This window comes from Mercurialis annua, linkage group LG1-X, assembly GCF_937616625.2.
Source record: "Mercurialis annua linkage group LG1-X, ddMerAnnu1.2, whole genome shotgun sequence".
NCBI lineage: Eukaryota > Viridiplantae > Streptophyta > Magnoliopsida > Malpighiales > Euphorbiaceae > Mercurialis > Mercurialis annua.
Window position 1 is genome coordinate 45,541,917 of NC_065570.1, and position 23,808 is coordinate 45,565,724.

At 32.4% G+C, this 23,808-nt stretch overlaps 3 protein-coding genes and 2 long non-coding RNA genes across 5 annotated transcripts; 1 reads left to right on the plus strand and 4 right to left on the minus strand.

Annotated features, from left to right (window-relative positions):
- Nucleotides 1–406: 406 nt before the first annotated feature.
- Nucleotides 407–3,459, minus strand: LOC126656737 (probable disease resistance RPP8-like protein 2). Its single transcript, XM_050351343.2, has one exon. It carries the CDS (start codon nucleotides 3,457–3,459, stop codon nucleotides 562–564), a length of 2,898 nt encoding a protein of 965 aa, XP_050207300.2. The 3' UTR covers nucleotides 407–561.
- Nucleotides 3,460–3,497: 38 nt separating this feature from the next.
- LOC126656751 (uncharacterized) lies at nucleotides 3,498–3,958 on the plus strand. The gene is made up of 2 exons (XR_007633283.2): nucleotides 3,498–3,587; nucleotides 3,706–3,958. It is a non-coding gene; the product is annotated as an uncharacterized LOC126656751 (long non-coding RNA).
- Nucleotides 3,959–5,780: 1,822 nt separating this feature from the next.
- LOC126656745 (uncharacterized) lies at nucleotides 5,781–7,514 on the minus strand. Its single transcript, XM_056104583.1, has 2 exons — nucleotides 7,502–7,514; nucleotides 5,781–7,417 (listed from the first exon to the last, which is right to left on the minus strand). The coding sequence occupies exons 1-2, from the start codon at nucleotides 7,512–7,514 to the stop codon at nucleotides 5,781–5,783; spliced, it is 1,650 nt and encodes a 549-aa protein (XP_055960558.1).
- Nucleotides 7,515–9,375: 1,861 nt separating this feature from the next.
- Nucleotides 9,376–13,557, minus strand: LOC126665667 (probable disease resistance RPP8-like protein 2). Its single transcript, XM_050358531.2, has 2 exons — nucleotides 13,444–13,557; nucleotides 9,376–13,186 (listed from the first exon to the last, which is right to left on the minus strand). The coding sequence occupies exon 2, from the start codon at nucleotides 13,059–13,061 to the stop codon at nucleotides 9,579–9,581; it is 3,483 nt and encodes a 1,160-aa protein (XP_050214488.1). The 5' UTR covers nucleotides 13,062–13,186; nucleotides 13,444–13,557; the 3' UTR covers nucleotides 9,376–9,578.
- A 9,139-nt stretch (nucleotides 13,558–22,696) lies between these two features.
- Nucleotides 22,697–23,557, minus strand: LOC126665890 (uncharacterized). The gene is made up of 3 exons (XR_007637719.2): nucleotides 23,417–23,557; nucleotides 23,028–23,141; nucleotides 22,697–22,888 (listed from the first exon to the last, which is right to left on the minus strand). It is a non-coding gene; the product is annotated as an uncharacterized LOC126665890 (long non-coding RNA).
- Between the last annotated feature and the right edge of the window lie 251 nt (nucleotides 23,558–23,808).

Consider the following 23,808-nt stretch of genomic DNA (forward strand, 5'->3'; position numbering starts at 1 on the left):
GAAAAATATAGTTAATTTTTGTAGTATTTTGGTTCATTTTAATGTTATTATTGGTAATAAGAAAATGATGTATACGTTAAGAAGGTATCAACCAAGTTGAGATATTCAAGTGTGCCTCAATCTTTTATTGTTAAAATACTAATTTTTTTGATTTGTGGCCAAATTTATTCTTTTTTCATTTGGAAAATACTTGTCAAAATTATGCTATAGTTGATAAAAGTTAATTTTTTTGTCATAAATAAAAAAAAGACTTTGATCTTTTTTTTAAAAAAAAATCTTAATTGAAATTGAAATGTACTTATTGAAATTTTGCTAAAATTAATAATTTTTAGAAATTGAGCCATAAATAAAAAAAATCAAAAAAGTTGTAATTTTGAATGTTCAGAATAATTGAAAAAAACCAATAGCTTCAAAATTGCAGTTTTCTTTATTGAAAGAATACCTAAAAGAAAATTATATTGAAAATTACAACAGCAGCAACAACAAAATCACCAAATACAATAGCAAACAAGCATTTCATCAGGGGAAAAAAAAGTAAAAGCTTATATATTACATGTTTGATCAATTTTGTATGCAGACATTCCGCACATGAGATATTCTAGTCCAATCCTCACCAATTCTATCTTCAAGCCTCGTTGACAGCTCCATCATTTTGCTTAATTTTACTTCACGAAGGCTCGTAACAAGCTGCAGTCCATCGGGAAGACTTCTCAAATTCACACAATGTCTCATCTCCAACTCTTTTAAACTGCTCAATGCTCCTTCCTCCACAATCCAATCCTCCAGAAAGTTCAGCTCCCAGAGGTTTAGGATTTCAAGCTTCGGAAATCCTCCATAACTGCACATCATTTTCTTTCCGACAAACGATCTCGCTAATAATCTCAGAATTCTCAGGTTGGGAAGCTTGTCTAGTATTTGCATTGGATCATCCTCTGCTAGTTCAGATCCTGACAACGTAAGTTCTATTAGGTTTATCGGAAACTTGGACAACAACTGTTGATTCTGTAATTTTCCGACCAAGTATACATCAGAGAGATCAGTGTGGTCTAATAAAGACCCTAAGTGAATATCCCAAGGCTGACCGGTTTCGTCGTATGATTTCAATCTCAAAGACTGAAGGCATTTCAGATTCATAACCCAATTAGCCACAGCTTTTAGTTGTGAGGTCATTGCATCCTTTTGAGATGGCACTGAAATTTTGGACTTCACACCCAGCTTTCGTATACTTAACAATGTATCCATACCATCTCTCACTGGACTATTCTCATCTATAAGTACGCCTCGAAGTGTTTGAAGATCCTGAAGGGTGATGTCATCTTCATGTTGAGGAACAAACATGCTGCGAAAATTGTCATCCAGGAACAAATGTCTTAGCTTTTGCATCTTCCAGATTGAACTAGGGAGATTACTTATGCAAGTTCGCTTCAAATCTAGCGTTTGCAGGTTCAACAATTTGTCGATGAATATAGGAAGTATCTCCAGGTAAGTTGACCTCAGACCGAGGTACTTCAACCGAGTGAGTTTACCAACTAACTTTGGCAGTTTTGGCCTGTACACATTTTCAAGATCCAAAACCCACAAAAAGAGGAAGCTACCACTCGAGATGCAACGATCAAGAAAGTTCTCCATATCTTCGCCAGCTCTGCTTCCTTCTCGAGTGTCAAAGGACAAAAATGAGACAGCATTTTTATAGCAAGGGAATATAGAAGTGCTGTTACCATGGATATGATCAAAGATGGCATCATTTGGATTAAGATGATCAGCAAGACGTCGCGCTGCAGGAAAGCTGAGGCTGCTAGTAGTATTACTACTCTCTAAGTGATTATGTAGAAAAGTAGCTTTTTGGGCTTTTGAGAACCAGTGTACTCGCAGCGCCTCGGGTAGGCAACATGTTTTAACCTTCCCTCCAAGTTTCTTCTTTGTTACTTGAACCATATTGCAATTGATCAACTCTCTCAAGCACGCCTCTGCAGTAAGTTCAAATGAATTTTCATCATCTGGTTGCCGTCCTAAACCCTCTGCAGTCCACAAAGCAACCAATATTCTTGCAGGGACCTTATAGTCCGCCGGAAACAATCCAAAGTAGAAAAGGCATCTCCTCAAATGCAAAGGCAAAGTCTTGTTGATTTCTGTTATAATTTCCAACCAGGGATCTTCGTCTTGGTTCATGCCGTTGAGCAGCCTCAACCACTCATCAGGAGTTGCAACTGTTCGTGACAATAGTTGACCCAATTTGATGATCAACTTTGGCAATCCTCCACATTTTCTTAAAATGACTTTCTTTAAATTCACTTCTAGCTCTGTAGGGATATTTACCTTTACAACATCTGTGAACAAATCCCAGCTCTCTTCTTCACTCCGAAGATGGAGTCTGTAAGTGAAATCAGTTTCAGTGACCGTTGGAGCTTCTGATAGGTGGTTGAGTGTCAAAATTATTCTACTGCCATTTGATTTATCTCGGACTTCTCTCTTGATTCTTTGCCAGAAGCTACTTGCATTTGAACCATCAAGGACAATGAGAGACTTATTACTCCCAAATAAAGAATCAACCATCTGTGCCATAATATTATTCCCACATGGAACATTAGCACCCGTAATCTCTTCTTCTGCAGCACGATTTTTCTGAATGTTCAAAGATGTGTATTGTCGGATATATGAATCGTAATATTGATTCATAAATCCTATCATGTCTTCATAAGACATCCAAATACGATGAGGGAAATGATGTACAATAGCCCGACTGTGAAAAATTAGTCTTGCAAGACTTTTTTTTCCAATTCCTTTAATACCAACTATTGAGACAGTGAGGCAGCGAAGATCTGGTTTTAACAGCTGTGCGGTAATTGCATCTGCATCCTCATCAAAGCCAACTTGTGCAGCACTTGCCCCTGCATTTGGATCCACACCTTCCTCATCAACGCCACCTTCAGCTTGATCAACAGGAGCAACAGTAGTGGTATCAGAAGATGATTCAGAACTTGGTTCTATATCTTCATCTAGCACATTTACATCCTCGTCGAAGTCAACTTGCATAGCCTGAAGAGCATTTGGTGGTAGAAATCTTTTGCTGTCTCTCTTCCAAGTTTTTCGATTGAAAACATAAGTTCCCTGTTCAATTTTTATAACTTTACTTACAACACCCAATACATTAGCAGAAAGATCAGCAACCTTAGATTTTAGTCGATCCAGCTGCTGGATAAACTTACGTTGCGACATGAATTTATGGGGAGTCCAGAGCAAGCTTTTGAAATGTTGAGAACCTTTCTTCAGATGTTGCTTGTCCGTGAAAAGGCCGATAGCATTCTCAGCTGAGCGGCAGACATCCCAAAATTCTTCTACCCATGCTAATTTTTCTTCACTCTCTTCTGCTGATTCAACTTTTAAAAGTGAATCTTGCAACAATCTGAACTCATCTCTAAACCACATGGATTGCTTTCTCACTGCAGGTTTAAGCTGCATTTGGCTAGCTAAGACTTCAAACTCTTTTACAAGAGGAGCAACGAATCTGTTGTTGCCTATGTCCTGAGAGTATAAGTCGAAGGAGCTTGCCCATGAACCAGCACATAAAAAAGTGAAAAATCCACAGGGTATGTCTGATAGGAGTAGGATACTCCTAGTATTTAGATAGTTTTCGCATCGCTTTATTGTGTTTTAACATGTGTTTTTAGGTGTTTCGGTACCTTATTGCGTGTGTTGGCGTTTCAGGTGATTTGGAGCGTTTGCGGAACTATTTGGGCTAAAAAGAGTGAAGAATCAAAGAAATATCAAAGTTGGAAGCATGAGCGAAGAGTTAAAGAGAAATCAAGTTTTCAGAGCATGTGGTATGTCAACCTTGAGTTTTTCTAGTTTGATCCTGAGTTTATAGTGATCAAGCAAATCCAGAACAACTAGAATGTCAAAGAAATGCTTTGGTGCATTATAGAAAGTCAAAACATATGGAATTAAAACATATTTCCTACTTCTTTGGCTTGATCTTTCTATCAGTTCGTTGATCACGTCTTCAAGATCATAAATAGCTCCCCTTAATATTTTCACCGACCCGTGTCTTGCTGAATCTGCATTTTCACGGAGATAGCTCTCAATCCATTGAATTTGATCTTCTAGTCCAAGCAATGCATCTGATTCTTGAATTAGAAGATTGGTTAATTTCCCCAACACAGCTAGTACAATTTCTCTCGCCATGGAAGTCACTGAAACAAAATTTTTGTTCTTGGGAGTGGATAATAGAGAACCATGTACTGACAGAAAATGACAACTCTAATTAGTCTCAACTGATAAAAACAAGAGTCGAAAAAGAAAAAAAGAAATACGTGTAGCTACGCTAGCAGCTGTTTTTGTGTTTTTTTTTCTGACGAATTCTGAGAATACAAAATTGAACTACAAAACCTTGATTTCATCTTTTTTGTAAGATAATTGTGTATTCTAGGAATCGTCATTTACAATGTTCACATAGCAATAACAATTGCAAGGTTATAAAGAACAGTCACTGTTCATTATACACAACCATAAAAATCATGTCAAATCATAAAAATTGCATCGTTAATGACAAGGTAGTTGACTGTGTTATTCCATTGAAAATGAAAGTCATGTCAACAAAGATGAATTGAGAATAAAGTTTTATTGTTCAGCAAACAGTATTCCAATCAGATATTACAACCAAAAATTTGGGTGTCCAATGAATTGATGTTGTTATAGACTTGTGAAGCAATAGCAACAATATTAATAACATGCTTTACATATACTGATGGATGAAAATATTGAATGATTATGAAACGTTATTAAAAAATTATAGAAAGTTAGCCAGAACAAACATTTGGTAACACGAAAAACAAAGTTCTTAGAAGATAAGAAAAATAACTAAAGTTGATCAGTGTTATGTTGATGATCAAGTAATGTTCCGTAAATTAAAATAACATATCATATTGCAGATGCAGGGTACATCACTGGACTAGTCTAATTGTACAAATATTAATTTTCCATGCAGATATGGCCTATATGAGCAATTACTACACCATTAAGTAAGTTCTCTAGAAAATGAAAAAATCTTGTGGAAAATTGAACAAAATGAGATAGGATTAATCTTAACAATTAATTTTAATGTATTTAGCTTTAACAGACTATATGCTAATGATTATAGAGTTGTGTATAATTTTCCCTCTACCATTCTTCATTCCTAATCAAGGCTAATGGAACCAAAAATGAAAGTACCAAATAAAATTTCAATAAAATTGGTACTCGCAAATATACTATTGAATGTAAACTACATACTTATCTGGGATGTTGTATGCAGGCTTTGTTCAGCTCAGAACCAACTTGACCCTCGCGTTCCCTTTAGAAATCTGAAACTGTTGGGTAATTCCCAAATGCGCCATCAATAGCCAGACATGAGTGAGGAGCTCCCCTCCTCCAGTAAGTTGCTTGGCATGGTTGTTCCATCCACAATGATTAGCTGCATAAGAAAGCATCTCTATCCACACATGATTTATCATCTCCCACTTATTCTCAGTTGTCCATTGGTCTTCTGTCTCCGAGGACTGTATCGATTTGGCAAGCCTACATGCATCAAACAGTACCGACTTGCTTCTATCTCCTTTCACTTGAGATGGAAAAATCTCAGTATTCACTTTAAGCAATGCAGTGCATGCTTCACTTCTGTCTGTTTTAATGTAACTTTTTTCTTCAAAAAATTGGGCAGCCTCAGCACAGGTGTCTTGATATCTAATCTGTCCAATCCCATTAGGAAGCATAAAAGGACACATGATTAAAAGATACAATATAAATTATGCTAATGATTTACTTTCATCACAGATTGGGTTTCCAATAATGTTTGAGCTTTTTCTAAGATCAATTTCGTAGCAGAGGTCTGTGGCAATATGCCATAGAAGAATACTCTGATCAAATTCCGATTCAACACTCCATTCAATCTTGTCAAAACATCCCATATCTTTGAGTACATGACTGCCCCTTTGCTTAGAAATGGTTATGTCTAGTGGGTTCCTTGATTTCGGCAAAAGTTGTTCAAAGATCATCCTTTTCAACTCTGGGGAGACAGTACCCACAACTTTGTACTGGTTCTTCTCTACCATCTCATAAATGCATAAGAACTTGAGAAATCCACTGAACTTGATGGGTTTGTCTTTGAGGCAATTGCTGATTAGGTTGTATTTTGCCATGCAATTAGACCATCTCTTATTTCCAGCAGGCATTACATGACAAGATTGCAGCCATGATTGGATACATGAGATTGTCTGGTTGGTGTGGCCTAGCAACAGATTTTTATGCCTGCTCAGCCAAAGTACTATCCTATCTGAGGAAAGCAGTAGAACTATCTCATATGCTTGTAAAGCAATAGCAGAAACTAACAACACAAATGTTATGCTTTTGTCAGTTCTTGAGAAAGAGTTCTTATCAATAATGGCAAAGAAACTTGCAACTAAAATGGTTGAAGATAAACTGATAATACGGAGAAAGCTACCAACATAAGTATGAGTCACAGTCGCCTTGGTATAAAGAAAATCATACATAAACCCCAGCTCAATCTCAATAACTTTGAAAGCATTCTCCCAACTAGTTTGTGCATCTTGGAAAAAGGACCTGCTACTCTCAAGGTCCTGAAAGCTGAGGATGAGATCTGCAAATAACCGTTTGAAAGTGCTGAAGAGATATGCGGCATCATGCAAGATGACAATGTCAAGATGAACAGTGTTTCCAACAGCTTTGTAAGTGTGGTCTAGCACAACTGAGGCTTCTTCAATTACTGGCTCCAGCGACACATTGTACCCCTCAGCCTTTTTTGACGTGTAATCATCCATGAATTTAGCATAGCTATGTTCTGGATCAGGGCGAGGTAGCATGGACTTCCTAAACTGATCACTGCTTGCAAACCTTAAAGCCCAAGTCCTCTCCCCACACTTCATTATGGCAATTACAAACATTGGAATGACAATCAAATTAATTAGACTTCCTGTCCATGACTTAATGAAGACATAAAATGCTCCTACAAATTTGACAACTAGCCCGAGCAGTTGCCTCATCCATAATTCATTGTCTTCCAATGAATAGGCTGTGATGGTGTCTAAACCACCAAGATGTAGAAGAAGCAATGGTGCCCAAAATGCCATTATCATGTACTGCGGGTCCACCAAACCCTTCTCATCAGTTGATTCCATGTTGGAAAGAACACCAAATGAAAGATTTACTATCCCATCCGCTGATAAGTAAACAGTCCATATTAGAACTGTTAGCCAATCTCTAGCTACATACTTTCTCCGGCTTCCCAGAGCAATTAGGAATATCTGCATGGAGAGGCTGACAACAACTGCAACACGAAGCTCCCAATCATTCCAAAGATCTCGTAGGCTTGTAGGGAAAATTTCAGCCAATCTTCTATTGTCTATGAAGATCAAACTGCTAACAACTGCAGGAACACAATGTCAGGAATAGAAATACAAGTAAAGAAAGTTCCGATCAATAGGCAATTGTAGGGAAACAGTAAACAAACCAGGAGATAGCATGTAGTGATAATTTAATCTTGAAGAACTGAAGGTCTAGCTTCTAGCTAAATTGAGTAAAGTCAGCAACAACTGAGACTTTACAGCTGTTACTTAAAAAAAATTACTGATCATAAACCAAAACAAATCTAACTTAAGCTCAGAGTTCCTTACCTGCCATACCAACTGATCATTTCCATCTATCAATTTTCCACCAAAGCTACACATTTCGAATTTAGGCAAAACGAAAGCTAATAACATCTCGACGGTAAGCTAAGAAACCAAAAGAAATTGGAATAAAAAAAGTTATTATCAGTAATCTTTCTATCCTAAAAGAACATTTAATATAAATAATCAAACATTTTGTGGTCATAATCTGCAGAAATTAATTAAAACTACAAAATGCACTGATCTTATAATCTTTGAAGTTGATGAAAACCTCAATACCTAACTTGCTCCAGTTTCTAAAATGCACAAATTAAGCTAAGAAACTTACAGATATAAAAATAACTAAAAATGCACATAGATGATTACAATGATGAAAGCCCCACAAATTAAATTAAGTATAAAAACTTGTATCTGATACTTGCAAAAGAACAAAAATCGAACAGATTTTTTCAGAGTATTAGTTCAGAAGAACACAAATATTTCATATGTACTAACGTCTTGTTTTTGGGTGAATGAATGTACCTTCCATGGCTTCTCCCGCCATTTTCTGGGAAGTTTCTTTCTCTGCTCCTTGGCTCTTGCTATGTTTTTGTCTGAAATAGTCAATACTTCATATGATTCTGACTTTCTCTCAAGAAGTATATAAAAGAAATTAGTCAGGGCGAAGCCTTAGAAACCGGATGGGTTTACCAAAAAAAAAGAAAAAAAAAACAAAAATTACCATTTTTCAACTCTACACGGTGTTTCACAAAAAAAAAAACTCCACACGCTGCCGTTTAGGAAATGAGTAGATATGTCCAAAAAATTAATTTCTCTTCATTATAATTTATTTATTCATAAAAAAAAATCATATAATAAAATATATAATTGCACAATGGAAATAATATATTTTCTATAATATTCTAAAATGAAAGAATATATTTATGTATCACAATTTGCTGAAAAATATTATCAGATCCTAATTTAGGTGGTAAATATGCATTCTAATTATGTACTTATTTGACTCAAGTTCAGACTCCACACCTCATTAGTTTATTTAGTTAAATTGCACCATATCAATGTGTATTGGTAATTGGTCAAACCAAACTGATGTTCTGAATGGTCAGTTCATCAATTCACCAATTATTCTATTTTTGGAAAATTTATGTGTATATTTTCTATCTTTTTGATTTTCTTTTTGAAATATAAAGTAATTTTATTTAATCAAGTTTCTCAATTTTCAAATTTGATATTCTTTCTTGATTGATTTTATACGGCTAGAAGGTTGAGTATGCATGAAATGGAGCTAAATTCTCAAACATTTGACAAGTAAGCTGTAAGTAAAGAAAATTATCCATCAACTGTAAATTATTCTGTAAAACAAAAGCCACCTTACGGCAGCATCAACAACACCACCACATTAATCATCATGAAGTTGGTGCCTGTATATAAAGCTACAGTTTCCAGCAGTGTTCATTCCTGGAACACGGCATTACGGAAAAAAAACCGTTTCATTCATGCTGTTGTAGATGAAGAGCGATTCTTTCCGCGCTTGTCTGAATTATATGGCAAATTTCTTAGCTGTTAAAATTCTTGATAATATTACACTCCTGTATCAACAGTTCTTGCATAATAGCTCATGAGTGCAATATATTTCTGGAAATATGTGTTTGTTTTGCATCCCTTTGTTTTACACATATGATCTAATTCAAATAAGTTTATTACTGACAAAAGTAAATTGCAATTAAACCACATCAAACAGATAGTAATTGAATAAATAAAGATATGTTCATCACCAATTAAGTTAAAAATTGCAAAATAACTGTTAAGATTGATAAAAACTGACCAATGAAAACAACTCAAGAACTTAAATGGAACTGCAAGTTGTAGAACCGAGAAATACATACTTATTATTACAGTTGGGAGTTCTTGTTAGCAATATCAATCTTCTACAAGGACATGCCGCGCATGGGAAATGTTATTCCAGTCCTCACTTTGTTTATCCATCAGTTTCGATGACAACATTGCCAGTTTTATTAGTTTCACTTCTCTGAGATACCTAACAAACCGCAGCCCGTTGGGAAGCATTTTTAAATTACAGCAGGATTCGATATCTAATTCCTTCAACCATGGCATCGATCCTTCCTCCATGTTCCATTCCTCCAATTGCACCAGTTTCTTTAATTTAAAAACTTCAAGCTTCGGAAATCCTCCACACTTGGACAACATTTTCTTTCCGGTATATGATCCTAATAGAAATATCAGGATTTTAAGACTAGGAAGGTTCTCCAACATTTGCATTGGGTCTTCTGCTATATCAGATGCTGACAAGGTCAGCTCCATGAGGTTCTTAGGGAGCTCGGACACCAAATGCGGATTCTTAAATTTTCCAACCAAGTATATACTCGTAAGATCCACATGGCTTACTAAAGACTGCAAGTGTAGATCCCATGGCTGATTTGATTCATCAAATGATTTCAACCTCAAGGACTGAAGTTTTTTTAGACTTCCAACCCAATTTTCGACAGTTTCCAGCTGAGAGGACATTGCCACTTTTTGAGATGGTGATGATATCTTGCACTTCAGCCCCAATCTTGTAATATTTGACAAGGTGTCTAAGCCATTTTTCACTGGACTGTCTTCATCGATAAAGACTCCCCATAGAGTTTGAAGCTCCGTGAAAACTGTACCTTCTTGACGAGGGACAAATATGCTGCGAGAACTCTCATCCAAGAACAAATGTCTCAGTTTCCGCATCTTCCATATTGATCTAGGAAGATTTGTAATGCAAGTTCTTTTCAAGTCCAATGTTTGAAGACCGAGCAATTTGTCAATGAACACTGGAAGTATCTCTAGATAAGTTGACCTCAAACCAAGGTACTTTAACCGAATGAGCTGAGTTACTGCCCTGGGTAGTTTTGGCTTGAATATGCGTTCAAGATCCAACACCCATAAGAAGTGGAAGCAATTGCTAGAGATGCATCGATCAAGAAACTTGCCTATATCTTCCCCTGCTTTTCTATCTTCTCGAGTATCAAACGATAAAAAAGAAACAACATTGCTATAGCAAGGGTAAAGAGAAGTTGAGTTGTTACCATGGATGTGATTGAAGAGAGCATCATTTGGGTCAAGATGATCTGCAAGACGGCGTGTTCCACCACTCTTGTCATTGTGGCCTTTGAGAAAATTAGCTTCCTTAGCTTTGGTATACCAGTGCAGTCGCAGAGCCTCAGGTAGGCAACAAGTCTTAATCTTTCCATTGAGACTCCTTTTTGTCACTTGAACCATGTTCTCGTTCACCAACTCCCTCAAATATTCCTCTGCAACATACTCAGGAGGTTTTGAATCATCCTGTTGACGTCCTAAGCCCTCTGCAACCCACAAGGCAACCAATCTTCTAGCAGGGACCGTATAACTTGCCGGAAATAATCCAAAATAAAAAAGACATCGCCTCAAATACAAAGGCAAATGTTTGTTAATCTCCTCCAATATTTCTGACCATGGCTCTTCATCTTGAATAAATTGGCTAAGAATAGTCGACCATTCCTCTAGAGTTGCATTCCTCTGCGATATCCGTTTTCCTAGTTCCACTATCACCTCTGGCAGACCTCCACATCTTCTTAAAATATCTTCCTTTAAATTATTTTCTAGCTCAAGGGGGATTCTTATGTTCAAAGTATGTGCAAATAATGCCCAACTCTCATCATCACTTCGCAAATGCAATCTGTATGTAAAATCGGTCTCAGTGACTGGTGGAGATCTCTTTTGATGAGAAACAGTGAATAATATTCTTGTGCCATTTGATACCTCACTGAATAAAAATCCCATTTTTTTCCAGAATGCATTTGCATACCGGTAACCATCAATAACAATGAGATGCTTCTTATCTGTCAAGCGGGCATTGACGATTTGCCTCACCCTATCTCTATAGCTATCATATCTCTCATTTAAATGGAATCTTAGATCTTGATCATCTTTAAGGTGCAATACATTTTTCATAATTTCTTCATTAGAGAACATTCTTTCGCCAGACATCCAAACACGGCCAGGGAAATGATATGCAATAGCTTGGCTGTTGTAGATTAAACTCGCAAGGCTAGTCTTGCCAATTCCTTTGACACCTACAATTGAAATAGTTACGCAACAAGGATCGTCTTTCAACAGCTGTGCAGTAACTGCATCTACATCCTCGTCAAAGCTTACCATATCAAGTTGATTTGAAGCATGAAATGAGTAAAACCCTCTCCGAGAATATATTCTTCCATGTAGTGACACATGACTTGTGAAGGCCTGGTCTCTTCTAAGGGAAATAACATAGATTCTATCTTTGATCCGTGCCATCTGATTGGCAAGTTTTTGCTGAGAAATGAAATTTTGTGGAGCAAAAATCAAGTTTTTTAAAAGTTTTCTGCTGCTGTTCATCATATGTTGTTGTTGATAGTTCATGAAGAGGTCAACAACATTCTCAGTTGATCTACAAACATCACAAAGTTCCTCCATCCATGTCATCCCTACCTCAGTTAACTCTTTTGAGTCAGCTTGTCGTATGAATTCATCCAAATACTTGAATTCATCTCTTAACCACCTGGCTCGCTTTCTCACAGCAGGATTGATGAGCAATTCTTGGGCAACCAAACCTTCTAATTTATTTATAACAGGAGAAGTAATTGTACTGGCAGCATTGAGGTCGAGGCCAAAGGAGCTTTTCCATAAACCGGCACACGGCCTATGGTCAAAGCAGTAACTGTAGGAAAGCGAGCGCTTGAGCTGTTCCAACTTCTTACGCATTTCATAATGATCTATTAGATCAGTTAAAGCCAAAACATAAGAGAATTGTTTTGGCAAATCAGCAAAAGCCAAAACAGAGTTGAGGAGAGCAACTCTCCACCTTCTATTTCTTACTTTCAATACAAACTCATCAATGTCATCTTGGATGTTGTAAACAACTTCTCTTGAATTCTCTTTATCGGGTACTTTTCTAGACGCTCTTCTCAGATGGTGGAGGCCAAAGGATCGTTTCCGTAAAGCAGCATGCCAATCATAGCCAAAGCGAACAGAACCCCTGTGCTGCTTCAACTTCTTATGGAAATGGTAATGATTTATCAGATCATCGATAGCCAAAACATAAAAGAAATGTTTCGGTAAATCAACAGAAGCCACCGCATCACGAAAGAAAGCAAATCTGTTCCTTGTATGTGCTGCTCTAGTAACCAACTCATCAATGGCATCTTCAATGTCGTAGAGAACTTCCCTTAAATTCTTTGCGTTGACCACGGACCTGGATGTAGCATATACCCGTTCTCGCAGTATGCTTTCAATCTGTTCGATTTCAGCATCTACACCAAGCAGTAAATCTGACTCCTGAATAAGGAGATTGGATATTTTCCCTAAGACCGCCAATGCAATATCTGTGACACTCACCATGGATTATGGTTCTCGAACTAGCTAGAAATTTTTCTTTCACCTCAGGTTTCAGTTTTCAAGTTTTTTGACTCAGGATTTTGGAGGAAAAGATTGTCTTCACTTAAACGAAATTGTTTAACCTCAGTCTGGATTAGTCATTGACATTGTGTAAGCCTCGAAATTACATAAAATCAAGAAAACAAAAACAAAAACAAGTGGATCACTTCAATTAATAGAAGTCAATCAATAACAACAAGTTGGTCTTTGTATAATAATGAGCAGTGTGCATTCATGAATAAATTAATGCATGTGGGGATTTGAATATAGATTAAAGGAAACTTAAACAAAAAAACTTGAACAAAATTGAATTTTTTTCCAACTTAAGTGGATCGAGTAGTTGTACCTGGTCATGGCAAAGCGAGCGAAAGATCCTTGATCTCTTAGACTTTAGTTGAGAGCAAGAAAATCCAGATGCTTCAAATGTATTGTTGACCAACTCCTCCCGCCATTTAACATATTCCGTGTTTCTTTCAAGTTTTTGTCTATAAATCTCCGCCGGTTTTTATTTTTTTTATTTTTAATTTTTTTTTCAATTTTTATTAATGGATCATCGTCTTCAAAGGCGATGGCCCTGATTTGGCGATTCCCCTTATGGGCCATCGCCATCTCAGGACGATGGCTCATTAAAACAAATTAAAACATATTTTTAAAAAACTATATACTTTTATCCTTTTTCATTCTTACATTAATTTATTGAATCAAACAAGGTATGCAAACAATCATTCTCATTTTCATTTTTTCTCATTCTATTCCCATTTCGATTCCGAATGTAAAATCAAACGGCCCCTATATTTTTGCTGAGCCATCTCTATACTTTTTGATAGGCTTGGGTATCCGCCAGCCCGCCCAGATCCATCCCCTTTGAATCGGGTTTGGATAAAGATTTTGAGAGATTTATGAATTTACCTAAAAAAAGAAAATAATTTGAATCTTTACCTCAACACGGAAAAGTCAACAAAAATACTCCATGATATGGCCACTTTTATGTTTTTACTCTCCATGTCTAACTTATTAGAATTTTACTCTGCCTATATAATAGGCTGTTCTGACACACTCTCTCTCCCTTTCTCTCTCTTTTTCTTTCTCTTTCTTTCTCTCTCTCTTTTTCCATACCTGACGTCTCTTTCTTTCTTTTTTTCAAACTTTTATCTTGTTTTCTTGTTTCAAACTTTTTTAAATTAGGTATTTTTTATTTCTTCATACTTTAAATTAACAAATTTGCTATTATAAATTACCAATAAATAAAATATTTTCTTTTCATTTATTTCAGTATTATCAAATATTTTATGATTTATAAATATATACTACTATTTAAATATTTTATTATATTAATAGCATATTAAAAAATTATTTGAATTATATAAAAAATCACAGTATCACATTATCATATGATTATCACTGTATCACTTTATCATATGATTATCACAGTTTCATCTTAGCATGTAATTATCAGTGTATCCTATTGTATTGTCATCTTATTATCATATTATTATCACTATCGTATGTAGCAGATTATTATATGATAATGTGATGATACTGCTGGATAATATTAGACAAAATCATATTATCATATGATTATCACAATATTACATTATCATATGATTATCACAGGTTCACCTTATCATATAATTATCAATATATCATATTGCATTGTTATTTTATTATCATGTCATTATTAATATCGTATATAGCAGATTACTATCATCTCGTTATCATAATTTTTCTGTTATTTGTTAGGTATCGTATTATCATACCATTATCATTTTATTATCAATAAGAACCTTATCATACTACTTTATCTTCACATTATCATCTCGTTATCATAATTTTTATGCATTGTTTTCCATATAGGTATCATATTATCATACTATTATCATAACTTTATTATTTAATTATCATCTGGTTATCACTGGTATCATGAATCTTTTAGTAATTTTATTTTCACGTACATTATCATCCAATTATCATATTTCATTATCATCTAGTTATCATACTGCAGTGTTATATGATAATATTATGATAATAACATGATAATCAGATGTTGTTTTTTTCATGCAGTGTTATGATAACAAAATGATAATATAGTGATAATAACATGATAATCATGTTATTATCACTATATTATCATATTATCATATTATCATACTATTATCATAACTTTATTATTTAATTATCATCTGGTTATCACTGGTATCATGAATCTTTTTGTAATTATATTTTCACGTACATTATCATCCAATTATCATACTACTCTATCTTCACATTATCATCTCGTTATCATAATTTTTATGCATTGTTTTCTATATAGGTATCATATTATCATACTATTATCATTATTTTATTATTTAATTATCATCTGGCTATCACTGATATCATGAATTTTTTTATAATTATATTTCACGTACATTATCATCCAATTATCATAATCTTATCATATTTCAATATCATCTAGTTATCATACTGCAGTGTTATATGATAATATTATGATAATAACATGATAACCAGAGGTTTTTTTCCTGCAGTGTTATGATAACGAAATGATAATATATTGATAATAACATGATAATCAGAGGTTGTTTTTAATAAAAAAAATTAATTTTTTCTGCAGTGTTATGATACTTACATGATAATGCAGTGATGATACTCATATGATAATCAGAAGTTGTTTTTTTTTTTTGTAGAAAATCAATTTTTGTGTATAAAATCGTTTTTAATGCAAATGTTTAGATCTAAAAATGAGAAAATTCAAGAGTAATTCTTTTAGATATGAAAATTAAAATAAATCGTATTAATCACCACGAGTTGAGAAAAAAATTTCCAAAATTAAATATAAAAAATGGCGGAGCAATGAAAGAACGGCGGCGGAGCGATGAAGGAACGACGGCGGAGCGATGAAGGACGGCGGTAGAGCAAAGAAAAAAATAAAGAAAGAAAGAAGAAATAAAAAAGAAGAAAAAAGAACCAGAGAAGAAGAAGAAGAAGAAGAAGAAGAAGAAGAAGAAGAAGAAGAAGAAGAAGAAGAAGAAGAAGAAGAAAAGGACGAGGAGAGAGGAGAGAGGAGAGAGAAAAAGAAAGACAAATATAAAAAAAAGCCAATTGTAACATGATGGGAGTAAGAAAAATATACTTGGAGTAAAAAATTAATAAATAGTAGGTATAATTATAATATAAATATGTTTTAGAGTAAAAAAATTAAAACATTAAAATGGTGAGGTATTTTCTATATCTTTTCCTTGTTGAGGTAGAAAATCAAATTATTTTTAAAAATAGAGTATTTGTCTTAATTTTCTCAAAGATTTTTCCAAACACAAAATAACCTACCTATTTTATAGGAAGATTTGAACTTTTCTCTCTATGGAATTTTTCATGTAAGTCTCCCCAGATTTCGCCCGAACCCGCATGTATAGAATTTAAGGGCCAGATTTGGGTAGCAATTATGAGGTTCAAACGACTCAAGTTGAATTTGAACTTATTTAAAATTAACAAAGCTCATAGGCCCAATCCGAGCGCGGCCCATGAACAAATCTACCCATCTCCAACCAAACTCTCTAGTAGTTATTCCTTGAGAAAATTACAAAAATGGGCTAAATGTGGGCTTTTTTTTACAAAAATACTAGAGAAAATTACAGCAAATCACCCAAAATCTGAAAAGTTTACATTAGTGACTCAGAATTTTATTTTTTGCAAAAATCTCTCTTTTTCTAATAACTGTTTATATCTATACCTAAATATAATTTTATTCCTTTTTTATCCCTCTCTAGAAATTAGAATTTAAAGGGTATGTGTTAGATGTATATGGTTAGTCGTCAGATCGGAGATGGTCGGAGCTAACGGCGGCGGCGGCGACGATGATTGGCTTCTGGACGTGCATCCCCTGCACTTCTCTTCCAATTCATTTGCTTACTGGTTTATTTTATGGCCCCTGTATCTTCCATCGGTACTATGGAAGCTCCTCCGCTATACGAGTCTGTAAGGAGATGGGAGTAGTTTTGTTGGTGGAAACAGTGAAGTGAAGCTCGTATTTAGGATTGAAGAGGATGTATTTGAAGAATATGTATCATATTGTGAAGTTGAGATGGAAGAGAAACTCACTGAAATGACTTTAATGGGTCTTGTGGAATGGTAGCTCTCTAATTGTAAAATCAAAAGCCGAGATAAATAAGTTAAATTTCTCTATTCTTTTTCCTTTTTCGTCTTTAGATGCAAAATTGGTAGAAAGGTTCTTGTTTTGATCATTCTGTACGCAGAAAAGCAAACGGAACAGAGTTCATTGAGGCAGCCACAAATGATCAATTATAGGCTGTTTTTCTTTTGATCAATCAACCAATTTGTTTATCCAGATTTGAACTCCACCCCTATAAAAAATGACTTGTACTTCTTGATGAATGTTTCATTTCATCAAATTGATATGAATGAATTGTTGCCAACAAAAGCTTGGCTACTGCTACTGTTTATAAATTTTAATAACTACTTGGTTGTTTTCTTTTGAATTATATTGAATTATACCACTCTTCAATGTTATATGTAAACATAATATAAATTATATAATTTAACCAATTAGCATTTTTATATTCTAAGCAAACCGAATTTAAAAATTATTAGTATTTTTTAAATTTAATAATTGAATTATTTAAAAGTTAAAAAAATAACTTATCGGACCGTTGTGAACTTAATATAAACTTAATGTCAACTTGATGCAAAATTAATATAAAATTAAAATAAACCGATATAAAGTAAATTTTTGTACATTGTAATAAATTTTAAAATGACTTGGCCTAATCAAATTAATTCATTAATAATAAATTAATAGTAAATTAGAAGTAAATTTTAAGTGAAATATAATTAACAGTCTATAAAACTGAAAATCAACCTGATATGAAACAGATGTGAACTCATATCAATTGAACTAGTTTAATTCAATTTTTTAATAAAATTTGTCTTACTGCTCTTTACAATCTTAAATTACATTTTATATAGAAAGAATTTTAAAATTTATGTTATATACAAATTTAATATCTCTTTTAATTATAATGTATTTGACAGTTTATAAAGCCAAAAATCAACCTGATGTTAACCTAATGTGAGCCTATATTAGCTGAACTATCTTAATTTATTTTTTTATAAAAATTATCTTACTACTCTTTACAATCTTAATCGACATGTTATATAGATAAAGTTTTAAGATTTAGTGTAATATACAAATTAAATCTCTTTTTAATGAAATATATTTGATAGTCTATAAAACCAAAAATAAACCTGATGTGAACCTGATATGAACTTGTATCAACTGAACTGTCTTAATTCATTTTTTATAAAATTTGTAACTTAATATAAATTTGATGTGAATCTATATCAACTGAACTAACTTAATTCATTTTTTTATAAAAATTGTCTTACTCTTTACAATTTTAACTGACGTTTAATATAAATAAAATTTTGAGATTTAGTAATATACAAATTGAATATCTCTTTTTAGTGAAATATATTTGATAGTCTATAAAACCAAAAATAAACCTGATGTGAATCTGATATGAACTTGTATCAACTGAACTGCCTTAATTCATTTTTTATAAAATTTGTAACTTAATATAAATTTGATGTGAACGTATATCAACTGAACTACATTAATTCATTTTTTTATAAAAATTGTCTTAGTCTTTACAATTTTAACTGACATTTAATATAAATAAAATTTTGAGATTTAGTATAATGTATAAATTGAATATCTCTTTTAAGTGAAATGTATTTGATAATGTATAAAACTAAAAATCAACCTGATATGAATCTAATATGACTTATATATCAACTGAATTGGCTTAATTTTATTTTTTAATAAAATTTGTAACTCAATGCAAACTTCACTAATAAAGTACTTTTTTATTTCAACAATGATTTAAAATTTAAAGTTAATAATTTTTAGTATTTATAAACTTAAAATAAATTTGAAATAGACTAGAAGTAACTTTCCGAGTAATAAAAAATATATTTCTTCAACATGCACTAACACATCACACCCGCAAGCATCCAGATAATAATTCTGCTACTATTAGATAAATCTATTCCATATTTTCAGTTATGAAATCATAACCAGTTATAATAATTGCATGATTTCTACTGAACAAGCCAATTTGAGATATCACCCATTTTGTAGTTCACTCCAAAACAAAAGAAGCAATGATCTGTTTATCTGCACAAAACAACCATGAGCCACATTACTCTTCCACCAACTTCGACCAACAATTAATCAAGTGCCTAAGAAATCTTATTATATTTGCATCACTATCATTTGGAATGATACAGCCTAATTACTTGTATTTGGCCAAAGTTGATTTTGTCTAACTATTTCCAATTTATGAACCTCGAGGATTCTAATAGTTTTTTTCTTCAAATGCGGGTCTAACTTCATAATTTCCAATCCATGATGATATGTCAATTCTCTGAAATGTGGTGCTATAGTTGCATACTTTAAACCAAATCTGTTATGATTTCTGAATCAATTTCATATTCACGAGGAAGCCATATGCTACTATCAACAACTTCAAGCAAGATTTTGCAGACCCACCGTATCCCTAACGTCCAAACAGCTTCCGAACCGAACCACCGTATCCCTACCGTCTGTTAGAAAAAGCTTCACTCCACAAGAATAAATAACTCTATTGAATGACGCCATAATCCATACAATTTCAAGGTTGATTCTCTGTTGTTGTCAACGGCGGATCTTTACCTCTCCGACAGCCAAATTTGAAATCAATTGTGAAACTAACCGGCGATCTTTACCTTTCCGGCAGCCAAATTTGAAATCAGTTGTGAAACTAAGACTTAAAAGTAATATAATTGCCATCAAAGTCGGAATTCAAATGATTATCCACTGAAACATCACCGTTGATTGAATTATGCGTTTCAATTGCCGATGCATCAGATGGTCTCCAAGACAACATCATTGAAATAGAGAAGAGAGTCTTCTTGCTGTAAATTCTTTTTCTCAGATAAGAAGAAAGGGGGCATAATTGTCCAGTTTTATTATAAAAACAACTAATCTTACGTTATGAGGGATTTGTGAAAAGTTTTTATTTTTTTTGAGAGATTACTGCCAAAATAAAATTCTTGAGGTAGAAATAATAGAAAGGTCCTCTTTTAGGGGATTTATGTAGATTACCCAAAATACTAAGGCTACCAAACTCTTTCATCAATGCTAAATTTTTCTTTACAATTTTGAGCTAATAACGAGGAATTATTACATTTTATACATAAATGATCTCAGCCCTCCAATTGTTATATTGGGTTTATTTTTTCATAGATCTCATGTCTTATTATTTCAATTATGCTGCTGCTGCTTCCGCCATAGCTAGCGTCGTAGCTTACTCTTTTCTTTTTGCATGGAAGCTTCAGTTTTAGACGACCCCAGCATGAAACCGACCCTTCTTCTTCTCTGCTGTGGTATGAGGAAGTTGTGTCCATGATAACATTTAAACCAAAATCTTGATTCGTTTTAATTGCTTGCTTTGAGACGACGATACAATTTGTGTGTGAAGAGTTTGTGGGGTCTTTATTACTTCCAGCATGAAACCAAAATCTTGATTCGTTTTCATTTCTATACACCTTCTTCTATAAAGCAACCAACCCAGACCCCAACTCTCACTCTCTTAATTAACACATACACTAACCCACTCTCTCTCCTTCACCTAATGGACAAACCATAACAGATCCATGAAAAAATTTATTTGTATTTCTTGATGTTACAGCTACGTTTTTGGCTATATTCTGGTGTTTGGATTTGTTTTTTGGTATAATGTGGTGAATTTAATTTATGTAAAAAAATTAAAAAATATTCAAACATACAAAAAGTCACTTGAAAGTTAAATTTAAATAAAATATTGTTATATTTTTTATAACGAATACATCATTGATACATTTCTAATACATCTCTAATACATTTTTGACACATCTCAGATTTGTTAGATAATTATAAATTTATTATTTAAAAAAAATAGTTAATCGCCGCATAGATGAGTTAATCTTTTTTTTTTTAATCTTGAATCGCAAAGTGAACTAGATGTAGTAAACTGAAGTTTAATTAATTGAATTAATTAACCTTTTAATTTTTTATTTTTTATTTTATCGATTTAATTGAATCAACCGATGAATATTTGAACATACAAAAGATATTTAAAAAAAATATTTGATACATCTACTATACATATACGGTACACCTCGAATACATATCCAATACATATTTGATACATATTCGTTGTTCGGAACCTTTTTCTTATTGTCTTTTTTAAGTTTTATTACAAATATTTTTATACATCTCAAAGACTTATCGAAAATTTTATTACATTAATATATATATATATATATATATATATATATATATATATATATATATATATATATATATATATATATATATATATATATATATATATATATATATATATATATGATAGATATATTTCTAAAATGTATTAAACAGATACATCGTTAATATATAATTTATACATGATATATACATCCTTAATATATGTCATTTAGATGTATTTATTAGATACATCTTTAATATACAATTAAAATATGATAAATATATCCTTAATATGTATCATTGATAAATAGTTTATACAATTTACAGAGCATGTGGCATATTTTTATTTTAATATATGTTATAGATACATTTCAACTAACCATAAATTATATATTCAATGCGTTAAATATACAACTCAAATACAAATACTATACACACTACAAAAAATTTGGCTTGTTGGGAAGAACGAAATTTATCACGTTAAGCCCAAAATTTGTCACAACAACGTTATTGTGACTACTTTGTGACAAATTTTGTTGGTCACAACAAACAAGTCACAATAAGTCCATTTTATAGTTTGTCACCATAAATTTTCTATTGTGATAAAATTGTTTTGTCACGTTCATATTTATTGTGACGAAAATGTATATCGCAAGTAATCAAATCTTGTCAAAATTTGTCGTAATATGCATCGACTTCTAGTGACAAAACGTTAATAACGTGACAAAAAAATATTTATCACAATTCATATAAATTTGTCACTACATACACCGAGTTATTAGTGACAAAAAGATTATGCAGTGACAAAACCATATTTATCACAATTAACATACATTTGTCACTACATACGCCGAGTTATTAATGACAAAAAGATTATGAAGTGACAAAAAAATATTGATCACAAGTAATCTATCATAAAGTGACGAAATTAATTGCCATAATAATTAATTAGTTGTGATAAATTAATTTATCACAACAAGTAATTTAATATAATATGACGAGATTAATTGTCATTATAATTAGTTAGTTGTGATAAATTTAATTTATCACAAGAAGTAATTTAACATAACGTGACGAAATTAATTGTCATTATAATTAGTTAGTTGTGATAAATTTAATTTATCAGAACACGTAATTTATGATAATGTGACGAAATTAATTGTTATTATAATTTGTCAACGGTGACAAATTTAATTTATCATAGTAAATAATTTACCATAACGTGACCAAATTAACTGTCATTATATTCTTTCCATTTTTATCGATACTAAAATAATTGAATACGATAATTTGTTGCTAAAATCAATGAATAAAAAATAAAATAAATTCAAATATGACATAAAATTATACATGAATAAATCTTTAATAATACTAAAATAATTGATCGTATGCAAACATGTAAACTATTTGCTATAAAGAAAAGAAACTAAATTAGGCATAACTTTTGATATAGGAGACGTCCATCTTCTTTCATTCTAACAATTCCCATCTGTAAGAGAAAAAAAATACGTTTATTATATGCACTTTTATTTTCAAACTGACATAATTAAGTGAATAATTTTAAAATTATAAAGAAAAATTAAAAGCGTAACGAATTAAAAAATATATTTAAATAAGCCGTCACATACCAATTGTCTAGCCATCATTCCATAATAAATACGAACGAACCCATTGTTGTTGTGGCAGAGGAAAAGACCAAGGGATTAATGATCTTTCTTGAGTAATCTTTATTGTGTTCTTGGCTTGTACAGAAATTATATAAATCCATTTATCAGAGACAGATATAATAAAAAATCAAATTCCACAAATAATCAATAATCAAAATCTTATTCAATCATATAACAAAAATATAAGCTTAATTATCAAAAAAAGTATATGCATTATGATTATATATATGAATGATTGACCAATCCAATAAAATGAATTGAATTTTTTTTCTCTATGTTTGTTAACTTGATAAACATTATGTAAACCAATGGATTTTGCCAAAGCACAAGCTAAGAAATTATATGCATACCTATGAGCTTCAGCAAGAACTTTCTCTATATGTGTAACATTCCTAATTCCAAATGTAATTGTGTAATCATCCATTGAATTATCTGAAAAATTCAAGGTCTCAGCATCTCCTTCGACCCATACAAGGGATTTATCTTCTCTAAAACCTACAAATGGAAAACAAAATTAATTTTTATTTCTAATATACAATAACAAAATGTGTGTTTTGGCAAAATAATTTGTCACAATAAACATAATTAATTTTTATAGTGATAAAATATATCTAATTGCTGCAAAATAAAATTTGTCACCACTTTTTCAAATATTATGATAAAATTTATTTTGTCATAATAAAAATATTTTAAATTACGGCGACAAAACTTTTTTTTGTCAAAATAGTTAGTCACAATAAAC

Coding starts and splice junctions, on each gene's coding strand:
- LOC126656737 (XM_050351343.2), bottom strand. CDS start 3,459: ATGCAGCTTAAACCTGCAGTGAGAAAGCAATCCATGTGGTTTAGAGAT.
- LOC126665667 (XM_050358531.2), bottom strand. CDS start 13,061: ATGGTGAGTGTCACAGATATTGCATTGGCGGTCTTAGGGAAAATATCC.